At 43.4% G+C, this 12,256-nt stretch overlaps 1 protein-coding gene across 8 annotated transcripts in view; it reads right to left on the bottom strand.

Moving 5' to 3' along the window:
• The window catches only part of gabbr1b (gamma-aminobutyric acid (GABA) B receptor, 1b), a 69,265-nt gene that overhangs the window by 28,438 nt on the left and 28,571 nt on the right, over positions 1–12,256 (bottom strand). For 7 of the 8 annotated variants that reach the window (XM_081703615.1, XM_081703627.1, XM_081703625.1 and 4 more), the window contains one exon: positions 2,938–3,104. In XM_081703615.1, the coding sequence (XP_081559741.1) occupies positions 2,938–3,104 (167 nt within the window). Of the gene's footprint in view, positions 1–2,937; positions 4,859–12,256 lie in introns of those variants that run through there. The other variant, XM_027019743.3, reaches the window with a different exon arrangement.

The following is a 12,256-nucleotide window of genomic DNA, read 5'->3' as shown; positions in this document are numbered from 1 at the left end:
ATGTGGAGCATAATGTTCTTTAACACATAGTCAGCATCAGTCTAAATGGTGTGATCTGTTCAGACTAATGTTGGCTATAGGTCACATTAAAAAGTTATTGGGAAAAGCCTAACAATAAAATCTAATTTGCTCAGGAAATCTGATTTGGTCCACTTATACCTTCTGTGTGAACGTAGCCTAATTGCAATATTTCTGACCCAATACTGTGATCACAATTTAAGTTGTGATTATGTTTTGTATGCTAAGCATCAAGTCTGTTGTATGATATCAACCTCATATCAACCTCAAGTCTGGATAATATCAACCTCATATCAATAATATCTACTGAATTGTCACGATTAGTCCTTCCCAGTTTCTGTGTTCCATGTTTTCCCTGTATTGTGCATTTTAGTTCCATGCCATAGTTTCATTTCTCCGCCCCTAGTTTGATTTTCCACACCTGTCCCTCATTTAATTCATGTATTTAAACCCTGCCTTGTGGTCCTGGTCTTACCTGTTCATTGTTTATTTGAATGGTTGTGTTTATTTGAATGTGTGTGTTTATGTGTTTAGTGAATGTTTTTGAAAGCCTGTCTCTGTATACCTGCAATTTTGTACTCCGTGTATCCTAGACTTCATGTTTCTTAGCCCCGAGTTTTTCCTAGTCTTTGATATAGCCCGATTCCCTTGTCTGTCTTCGTGGAATTTTGCCTTGTGTTTCCTAGCTTTTGTTTATCCTAGCCCTTGTCTTGTTTTGCTCATGTTTCCCCATATTCTACGTGTTGGCTCTATGACCCTGGACTGCTACAATGACTCTGATTTTGGATTTGCCCATAATAAATCTCACTCTTCTCCGCACACGCATCCGCCTCCTTGCTGCTCACCTTTACATGAATGTAAATACAAAATTATATTGTTCCTAAATGAAAAGAAACAGATGAGCAAACACAGAGTTACTATTATCTATTTATACTGCACTATTGTGGAGCTACTGTTGTGACAGGAAAAAATACTTTGAAAGAAATAATAATCTTTTAAACCCGTTTTAAAATCTTAATAATAAATAAAATAATAAATAAAATCTTTAATAATAAAATCTCAAAGATAATCAAAATTTAATCGGTTTCTGAACCAGCATGTGATATTGATGCATATAAAAACTCCAGAAACATTGATGGGCGTGATGAACTTGCACAAGCTCAACACTTGTGACCAGACTACTACTGTGTCAGTGTGATGAAAGGCTGGTCTGCAGTGGCTCTGTGGTCGAAACTACACAGGTGATGGACAGAGAGCCGTGAAGCTAGTGAACTGTCCATGCTAACAGGCAGCATATAGTCTGTAATTATGCACTTATAAAATGCACATGTAATAAAGTGTCTGGTTAGTGTAAGTGGAGGCGAGGTCTTGGTCATGGAAACCACGACAACTGCTATTGCTCTATTTTCCAAACTCATAGAGGCATGCTTAAAAGTACTTTAGGACAATTAAACTACCCTCCACCATCTAAATCAGTATGCACACAGAGGAGAGAGACTCTCTAATGGTTTGGCAGCATATGCAGACTGGAAGGCTCACGGATACAATCCTGGACTTGGAGGGATGGCAGCACATGTCAATATGTGTGGCACCCTCTGTATGGAGTAGTGACAGTGGGATTCAGTACACAAGGCCACACCTGATATACATTTGCTACCTGCCTAGCACTCTGACGATCACACCCCAACTAGCCTGCCCGTGCTGCCGTTCTGCTGTCCATGGTGCTGAATTGTGAATCAGCAGCAATGCCTGCATATGTGGGCTCTACGGGGGTCCACTGCCCTGTCTGTTACTGCAGCCGCGTCTTATGCTGCACTGCACTGAAATGTATTCAGTGGTCACAGTGGATTGCTCATCTGAATTGCCCTTTGTATGCCTTGTGCTGGTGTTTGACGCTAATAGTTACCCAGTCACTTTGTCTATGGAGTCAACTTTCTGTTTTTGCAGCAGCTATGAAAGGACATGATCTTTCCCTCTCTTCTTTTGTGGCAGGGATCTATGGAGTTATGTGTTTGTTTGAACTGCAGTTGCCTAGGTAACTGTTGTCATGCCAACCACCACCCCCAGTATCCCCTCTCCTTCTTCGTGCCTTTGAAGTGGAGTTCCAATGCAGAGCTGTTTCGACCAATCACAGTAAAGCTCTTAGCAATACCAACCAGTCAGAATGATTTAACTGTTTGCAGCCTGTGTGTGTCTCTGTGAGTCTCTCCTTCTGAAACTCTCACTGCTTGCAGTGTGTGTGATTTTTTTTTTTTTTTGTGTGTGTGTGTGTGTGTGTGTGTGTGTGTGTGTGTGTGTGTGTGTGTGTGTGTGAGGTTGGCACCTCCAGTGTGGAGGAGGAGAGAAGCAGGTGGGAAAGATGGAGAAAGAGAGAAAGACAGAGTGAGAGGAACAGAAAGAGTTGTGCAAAACAAGAAATATTGACAGTGAAAACTGTTTAAAAGCCATTAATCCATTATAAAGTGTAGTTTTTTCCCCAGAAGACTCAGTCAGAAATCAAAAAAGATATTAAAATTCATTCAAATACACACGATCAAGTGGGAAATTCATACAGAATCATAATTAAGAAACTCTCATTACTAATTTAGCATTAATGAATGTCCAATGCAATTTAAAAATTAACTGTATCAATCACCAGGAACAATTTTTATTACTCCAGTCCTTGTAGACTAGAGGACCAATCGGCTAACTAATGACATGTTGCGATAAATTGCCAATTTACACAAAACATCTCCTGCGAGCACAATGCACTGAACGCCATGTCTTAAAAGTTACAAATACAGGCATTCAAACATTCTAGAATAAATGAATATCAATCAACAAGTAAACAAGGCATCTCACGTGTTTACTTACAGATATTGTTTATTTTTGACCAAACCTGTGGATACTGGCAATCCGCTGATTTTGGTAGTCACTTACCTTACTATCGTAGTAGATGAGTTCAAGCTCGTAGTCTGGGAGAATGTCCGTCCTCTTGTTGACCAGATCTAAGGCCATTTGCGCAGATGGCAAGCACGCTTGTCCGCCGGGCCATCCACCGCTCATAGGAAACAAGGCGCCAATGTAAAGCTTCTTTTTGCCTAGAGCTGGGCAGGGCCAGGAAAGGAGCAGAGTCAGAGACGCCACAATAAACGTGTATGTGGCCACATAGCGCCGACCGCCGAGCTGATCGTGGCTGTATCCCGCCATGGTTGGAAGAAAGCTTTAAATGGATCGATTAGCGCGCACTCGCGCGCAGATGCCCGCTGACGGGTGCCCACGCAGAATCTTCTTTTTCCCTTGTATACCACACGAAATACGCAGTTAATGACTTAACGTCAAAATGCAATCCGTGCAATGTTCTGAAGCGCCTCTTACGCCAAGTTTGTCCAAGGAGGGGAAGTGTCGGGTGGAAGTCGCACTGTTAACCAACCTACACTTTTAACATCTTTGTGCGTCTCCTGTAAAGTGTCGGAGCTCCTGCACATGTGTAGTCTGCTGATTGTTTGTTCAACTACAGTGCTAATATGGCATAATAAACAACGCTGCAGGGATTTGGTTTTATATAAGGGAGGATTTCTCTCAGCATCTAATTGATGTAATTGATTTACGCACAGAGGAATAGGAAGAAATTTAGCAAAGACTAATAAGGTCGATTAAAACACGCGCAGGCCACGGTCCGTTAATTGGATTTTGGCGGTAATATCAGTTAAAGAAGACCAAATAGTCCAATGGTGTTTTATTTAAACTTCAGTCCTAATAATCTGTATTACCACCACATGCCATCGTTCTGATGTTAAAACGCTCAGAGGGATTAAATGCGCTAAAGGCGATATTTGAGTCGTCTAAAATGTCACACATAAACTCAAGTCTTATGAAACAAAAGGAATTCGCCAAAGTAAGGGAAGTGCACGAGGATAAAGAACAATCCCCCGAGCAATAACGTCAAAGTGGAATAAAATATACAGACGCTACAGCCGCCTTAATTTGGTTTGGATTTAATATAAGACCTTTACATCCATTTTGCCTCGTAAGCGCGTAACCACATACTCATAGCTGTCCTGAACATCACTGCCAATGGGTTCAATTCAATCAAATTAACGTCACATTTTGCTTACGATCACCGCAGTACAGTATTATCCACTCAAGCTATCCCTCCTTGTGATGCATCGTCATATGAACTGTATGCGGATACAGGTTGATGCAGAAAATACTCGTGATGTAACTAATCCATAAAGCCTCCAGGTAAAAGAAACAGCATAAAAATGTTTAAAGCACCAGCTCGTAGCGGTATTTTCGTGGGCTGCAGCAGGGATACTGAGAGAGATACAGAACGTGCCGGGTTTTGAGAGAGACAGAGAGAGAGAGAGAGAGAGCGAGCCAGCGAGATAAAGGGGAGGGCTTGTGCTCTGTCCCTCTTCGTTTGACAACCCACTTTGAATTTGCAATCCTAACCAGCCACATTTATCTCGCCCTTCCTTCTTTTCTATGGCTGCTACACGCAGGCTTTTTGCTCTGCTCTCCAAATGGAACCATGCTGGCTTTCAATAGCTTGCAATTACTGAGCTTTATCTAGAATTCATGGTAATAATGATCTTAATTATGAAAGTGGACGCATAGTATGTGAAGTAATTTCTCTTTCTCCCACTCTCACATGTGCAAAAATGACTTTTGCACAAGATTCTTCCTCTCTGTCGCTTGCTGCCACTTTTCCCTCTTCCATCACCGTCTGCCAATCAATGGGATCTTTCAATCTAGCTGGGGTCATTAAGCAGTTCGGGTGTGCGGGTGTTAGGCTAAACTACATTTGGAATCCTGTTCTGTTTCTCTCTCCCACACACTCCCACACGTCTTCATTTACCACAATCTCCTTCGACCGCTCACAAAGCACACTAATCCTGTACGTTGTGAACATACACAGCACAGAGAAGATATGCTTGGTAATCCCACTAAGAGATGGAGAGAGAGCGAGAGCGAGAGAGAGAGAGAGAGAGAGAGAGAGAGAGAGCGAGAGAGAGAGAGAGAGAGAGAGCGAGAGAGAGAGAGAGAGAGAGAGTGTGTGAGCATGTGGCTCTAAATACATCTTCAATAATACATCTTCAGCTGATGGGCTGACACCGATCCTTGCCTCCTGTTACCCCTGTGGAGGGAACACAGTGTTTTCTATCTCCCTGGCTAGTTCCCTTCATTCACTTCATCCTCCCATTTCTTTTTTTCAATCTTTCTCTATTTACTCCCATCACAATCTGGAATATATGCATGTGTCTGGCTATGTGAACTATTTTTACATCAAAAACACAAACAAACAAACAAACAAACAAGCATTTGCAGCTGCAATCATGATAATTTGAGCTCCAGACTCCACTGAGAGCTATTAGGTTTGATGACGTCAGTGACGTCTGGACTGGACACGACTGGATTGAGACCCAGCACATGCCGAGGAAGAAACCAGCAAGGCATAAACCGAGTGACTCACCTTAAAATATTTTCCCCTCTTTCCCCAACTCCTCAGCAGTATCACTGTTTGTCTTGGACATGGCTACAAAACAGTGAAAAATCATGGCTTTACAGCCACTAACAGGAAAATGATGGCAACGAACTATCACACTGCATAATACAGGCATAACAAGCTTCATTCTTAGTCCTCAGTTTCCCATAGTGTGCTGCACCATATACTGTGTGTTCGTGATGGGCATTTGTAATATTTATTGCATCAGGGGAGACCTACCAATACTCAGCCTTTAGTTACATGCTGCCGTTACAAAAGCCATAAAAAGTCGGACATGACATCAAATAACCACAAGCTAATGATTACAGTGCTTCGCTCAGGACAATGAGACACATGAGAGAGAGCAAAGTGCACTGTGTGGAACTCACTCTGGACCCTTGATCCATAAACCCTGTTCATATTTTGGTGCAAAGCTGATTAGGAATTCTGGACTATGGACTATAATTCTGTAAGAGTGGAGCACTTTAGGTGAAGTGCTTTACTGAAGACAGGTAACTATAGAAGCTTGTCCATGTCTCCTCTCTCTCTCTCTCTCTCTCTCTCTCTCTCTCTCTCTCTCTCTCTCTCTCTCTCTCTCTCTCTCTCTCTCTCTCTCTCTCTCTCTCTCTCTCTCTCTCTCTCTCTCTCTCTCTCTGTGTGTGTGTGTATGCGTACCCCATGTTCAGAACATCATTCCAAATACATAGATTATATACCATAACACTCACAGCAGCACAGCTATCGCTGTTCTTCCCGCTGTATTAGCAGCAGGTCATAGGACTCAAATTAAAGGCACTGAACTATTGCACCAGTGTTCTGTGTAGGGCAGATTTCAGCCACTAGAGTGGCTTGTTTACTTTCTCCCAATGGGCAGTGTAGCAGTAGATTGAGACAGGGCTCAGTCCCAGATCAGTCACTCAGCCCCCCATCTCCTCCATTAGCCTGTCTGGCCTGAGATGATTCATTCATGACATCACCTAATAAGAAAGCTGGCTCATTAAAAGTGGTTGATTTAGTGTGATGCTAGCACAGTAACAGTGTTACCATTTTTCTTTTTTCTTTGCCCACTCCGTTTGTCTTTCCATGTCATTCTCTGTCTCTGTCTTTCACTAACATTCCCTATCTATCGCCCTCTGTCATTCTCTCTCTCTCTCTCTCTCTCTCTCTCTCTCTCTCTCTCTCTCTCTCTTTCTCACTGTCTTTCACTGACATTCCCCATCTGTCTCTCTCTCTCTGTCATTCTTTCGCTCTCTGTCATTCCATGTAATTCTTTGTCTGTCTCCCTGTAATTCAGTTCAGTTCAGTTCAGTTCAGTTCAGTTCAGTTCAGCTCAGTAAGCTTTATTGGCATGACCAATTGAAGTAACAGTAATGCCAAAGCAGTATTATAACATGAACATTACACAACATTACAACCTTTGCAATTAGGTAAATTAAGAATTCTGTTATGACAAAGAACCCGAATTCCCTATCTGTCTCCTTCTCTGTCATTCTGTCTCTCTGTCATCCTCAGACTGTCTCTCTCTTTCCCTCTCCATGAATGCCTGTTTGAAGCAGATGCAATACTTCTTCATCTTTTCAGAACGGGATCACAGCACAGTGCGCTGCCTATCTGGACACCCACACTCACTTTGGGAAAGAGTTTCAAGGCTGATGCCAGTGGAAGGATATCTCAGGTGCGCAGTAAGAGAGCTTCAGGTGCTGCCATTTACAGCCCCGTTAGCTCACAGCCCATGGAACTCCCTACCCACTAAAACAGAGCTGAGGTACGTTGGTGCCTCCACATGCTACACATCTCTCCCTTTCCACATCCCTAAAATATATGACGCACACCAGCTAAATGGAACTGAATCAGCATGTGAATCTTTTGGCTACATCCGATGCACAGGCATAGACCTCAAGCCCCAGGCTACAGCGAATTCTGGCTTGCACCCATAATAGAGCCCTAGATGCGGTGCCCTACAATTAAAATGGCTTAAAATATTCTCAGGGCTACCAGGCGAATGCACTTATCAAAACTACAGCGAAGACCCTCTTCGTCGGTCAGCCCTGTATCTTCAAATGCAAACAAAAATAGCATTTTACTGTAGTGACTACAGGGCAGTATGACAGAGATAATGGTCTCTCAGTGGCGGTTTAGTCCCCTCTTAGTCATGAATAAGTGTGCATCTTCTTACCAGCCCAAGACTCTCCAAGTATTAACGCATTGCTATTGCCAGAGGGGGTGTGTGTGCGGGGGATTACAGACGAAGTGTTATTTACAGGACTGTGTGGTGTCCAGGACTGGTCTTGATGGAACTGACACGGTTGCGTTTCTCGACGATGTCCTACCTCAGAGAGCCCCGCCCCCGAGCTCTTAGTGTGTACTAATGTGCATTTCTCACGGCAGGTGTAGTGAATAAGGAGTCTAGTGGTCGGGATATGCAATGGCTTGTCCTGATACATGAAAGGGGGAGCAGTGTAAGACCCATCAATGTGAAAAATACTGAAGTGCCCATAATAATGGGCTGCTGATAGTCCATAATCAGGCAAAATATATTTGGTGTCATTTTGTGCCTGTTAAAAAGATCATATTTAGCCAAATCCATTGAAGAACTGATTTCCAATAGGTAGTGTGAGAAAATAACAATGGTTACAGGTGTGTCAGAGGTTTAAATCATATCATTTCAGTTTCCAAAAAGCTGCCAGAAAAATATAAAATCTTTCACAATAATGAACAGTTCCTTGCCCTCCACGGGCGAGAGGAAATGACTGAATTGACAAATGTCTGCTGGCTAATAGTCATACAGCCAAGAGATGCGGAAAAAAGTATCCCATGTTGCCAGGGTCACAGCAGGATGGCATGATTGGCCCTGCTGGTTGCCAGGTCACAGCGGGCCACTGTGATTGGTTGCACAGGTTGCCAGGTCACAGCGGGCCACTGCGATTGGTTGCACAGGTTGCCAGGTCACAGCGGGCCACTGCGATTGGTTGCATAGGTTGCCAGGTCACAGCTGGGCAGCACAATTGCCTGTTTGGGGTTGCCAGATGCACAGCATGGAACTATGCGGACACAGAAACCACCTGGGAAGCCATAATCCTGTGCCTCCTCAACTTTGTACCACAAAGAAAACAAGCATGTTGTCTAGTGGTATTTTTTACTTGGTGTGAGCAAATAATGGCATAAACCGCACCTCATAGTTTGTTTATATGGAGGAGGAAAAGAAAGACAGGCACACAAATAAAGCAGTTGTCTGATTTGAAGCCCTCCTCCCACCCACTCCTCCATGACAATACTGGGGAGAGCTTTCTGTAGAGCTGCAGCCTGCTCTACGCCATCCCAGTCCTTTTAAGTGCTCTGCGTGGCACGCATTTTCTACGCAGACTTGCTCAATTTGACACCAAACTTCATTTGCTGCTAAATTTCTGGATTCGAAATCGCATCAGCACCCATTCTCCCTCGCCCCCCCCCCCCCCCCCCCCAAAGCCCACTACCAGAATGCAGTGCTTGCTGCATATGGGCAGACTTATCAGTCGGAGGCGAGGGGACATGAAGGCGTGCAAGCCGTAGCAAGACGCGTGGAGAGCTCGGCCAAAGAGACTCCGACAGGCATTTGACATTTTGCAGAGAGACAATAGCAGAGTGATGGAGATGCAGCAAGCACTCGTGCTGTGGACTGGTAGCCGGAGGCTGGCCGTCCTCACGGCCCGGCTGAACTGGAGTGTGAAATATGACCAGGCGCAGCTTAATAACACACCTGCTGGTTAGAGCGTCTGTTCAGCTAAATCCGGCTTAACCTCTCTGGGCTAAGGAACTCTGCTTCACTGTGTTTAACTATTTCAGTGTTGGCGGGGCTGTGGAACCAAGCTCAGCTGGGTCCTTTTCATTCAACATTTTCAGCTAATTACACAATCAGAGCGCTAAGAAAATAAGGAAAAACATCTTCAAATAGACTACTGAAGGCCTATGCTGTTTCTTAATAAACAGGATAATTACTTCACTTTGTTCTCTACACAAAGCAAATCGGTTATATTCCAGCCTGTTAGAATAATACTGTAACTAAATAATTGGCAACACTAGAATGAATGTAGTCAAATCAGCCAAACCCTACAAGTGGCAAAATGTAGCCAAACCTTACAAGTTGTGATCTTTTCTACTTACTGGCTAATACATTTTTAGTTTTTTTTTGTTTCACAGGCTTCTAGGAACCTTTATGTTTTGACCTTAATTTTTCATGATAAACTGAAGTCAGTTTTCTATATTGTTAGTATATATTCCTAATGGTATTGTCCCTGATTAATTAGTATCAAATTGTTTAAATTTAATAAGTATGATATAATTTGAATGTCATATTACTTCATCTAGACTACATAACCATTGACAAACGGGTGGGGAAAAATTATATTATCCAGCAATATCATGTCATGCTTTCAAGACCTTTCAAGTGCCACTGAAGATCCAGTTTTACTCAGAGATAAGTCATATAAGAAAAGAATATAAGTCATATAAGATAAGTCACAGAAAGAAAAAATATATTAAGGTATCTAATGCAAGTTGACTTTGAACACCAACTCTGTATTTGCCCTTCTTTACTGCTATCTGTCCATGGCATTTCCCAATTCCCTGACCAAAGACTTCTTTCATCAGAATCCCCCCACCACACACACACACACACACACACACACACACACACACACACACACACACACTCCACTCACTGAGGTTAGCTGTAATAATGTAAATGCGACGTGCACCACATCCATAAAACCACTCTTAATCTGGGTGGCTGTCTGCCAGTGGAGTTGGTCCCTCTCTGCTATTTCTGGCACCCACATTCTTCATGTTTATGGTGCATCTCTTATGATTCTGTCATCTCTGGAACGCTTATTTTATTGTTTGAAAGCACTCTTTCATTTCCACACTGCTCTCACTCCAGAGAATAGGACACAACAGAATTAGGGGGACCAACTAGTATTTCCAGGTCTTATAGAAAAATAAGCAAGAAAATAAACAAATGAATAATTGTTAAAAAGGGCAAGACAAGGTAAAAGAGAGACATTGACAAACAACATAACAAATCACATTTTGTTGAATCAGAGGCCTGTGCGCAGGGGCTATAGTAAAAAGTTCGAGTCTATTACAAAGGATAAAAAAACCTCCAGCCAGACTTTGAATGGCCTTGTTTGCAAAAATGCACATAAATAATTTCATTTATGTATGCTAACACGATGGTGAAATATAACCCCTTCACTTAGCACTGTGGGTAAAGGCCAATAGATAACAGTGAAGTAACTCCTCATCACTGTAAATGCATACACATAAAATACATGGTGCCAGCAACTGCATACATGCAAAAAAACAGGCAGAGTGGGAGAGAGTAGAAAGGGATGGAGGAGAGGAAAAAATGATAGAACAGACAGAGTGAGAGGAAGAATCGGGGCAGAGCTGCCAGGCATGGAGGATGAGGATGCTGTGACGCTCACTCCTCTTCCTCCCCGTGGGTGAGCCAGGTAACCTGGGTTGTGTTGACCAGCTGCTAGTGTGATGAAGGTGGAGTGGGTTCGTGCTGATGAACCACTGCTCTAATGACAGTGGAAGCAGCATTGGGGCATTCCAGAAGCTTCTCTCATGCTCACAGAGGTCTCACATGGAGCGAATGAAAGGGGTGCGCGGACGCGGCGACCTTGCAGGAAGGCGCCGCCTCGCACGTGCTGGTGTTGCGGCCAACTGGGTGGGCGGGGGCCTGAGGCTTTGTGGTCATTGGCTCGAGAAGGTCATGTGATCTGTGAGTTGGTGAATGTGGGAAGGTTCTTACAGGGTTTGCTGCAGAACTCAACAGAGGTCGCTTCAGAAGAGCAGTGACCAGGCTCACCATAACAATGAGAAAATAGTTACATTATAGGAGCTTAAAGAGATTGAACTTTTGAGCCTAAAGCTTTATTGGTGCTGTAGTCTACTTAGTCCCATGGTGTATTTTCTTGTTGCTCTTGAATGTTTATGAGCTCCTGAAGTCATTATTGTAGTTCGGGCAGATTCATTGTACCCGACGTTTAAAATGCATTCCCCCCAGGCTCAACCTTCTGCTATACTTGCTGTTCTTCCTTTTAAAGGGAGTGGCTGGGTTTTTTTTTTTTTTTATCAAACTCTCTTCTCAGTTTCTCTTAGTCCCTTGCATGCTTGCTGTCATCTGACCCACATAAAAGAAGAACACCTCTAATGCACAATGGCCGGGAGCCTTTTGAATCAAGGCACGGCTGTGATGGAAGTGCACGAGGCTGTACATTATGATCCTCTGAAGGCTGATCGGTACCGCAGGAACGGCTCCGTAGATTCAGAGCTGGAACAGCATGTTGCTTCCTGCTGCCTTCTTTTTCACAGGACCCATCAGAGGCATCTGCTGAAGGGCATTTCAGCTGATGATGATACAGTGAAATATGAAGTAAAACAGACAAATAGATGGTGTGGATATGGAGGCATAAATAACAAGGGGGAAAGCTCTTGAGAGTGCCGTGTTATTGATTGTAGCAGAAACAGAGGGCAAAGCTGAGGAAGAGTTTTGAAGGTGTCTCTGTGGAAAAGGATGGAGGTTTTGGGGTTTGTTTGTTTTTTTTTACTAGGACTGGCACAAGCTTGATTTTCCAACTTGTTCACAAGTCTGTGCACAACCTCTCCCTATTCCATCAGTGCCATACTATATCTATGAAATGGAGTGCAGGTATAGCTTTTTAGATTGAGGGTTTTTTAACTATCTAATCTCCAGAGTTCGTGAGCTGGATAAGCATCAAAAGAATG

This window comes from Electrophorus electricus, chromosome 2 (genome assembly GCF_041902795.1).
Source record: "Electrophorus electricus isolate QZ-2024a chromosome 2, ASM4190279v1, whole genome shotgun sequence".
In the NCBI taxonomy this organism is placed as follows: domain Eukaryota; kingdom Metazoa; phylum Chordata; class Actinopteri; order Gymnotiformes; family Gymnotidae; genus Electrophorus; species Electrophorus electricus.
Note: the sequence above shows the minus strand (reverse complement) of the source record. Positions and strands in the feature narration are given on the sequence as shown.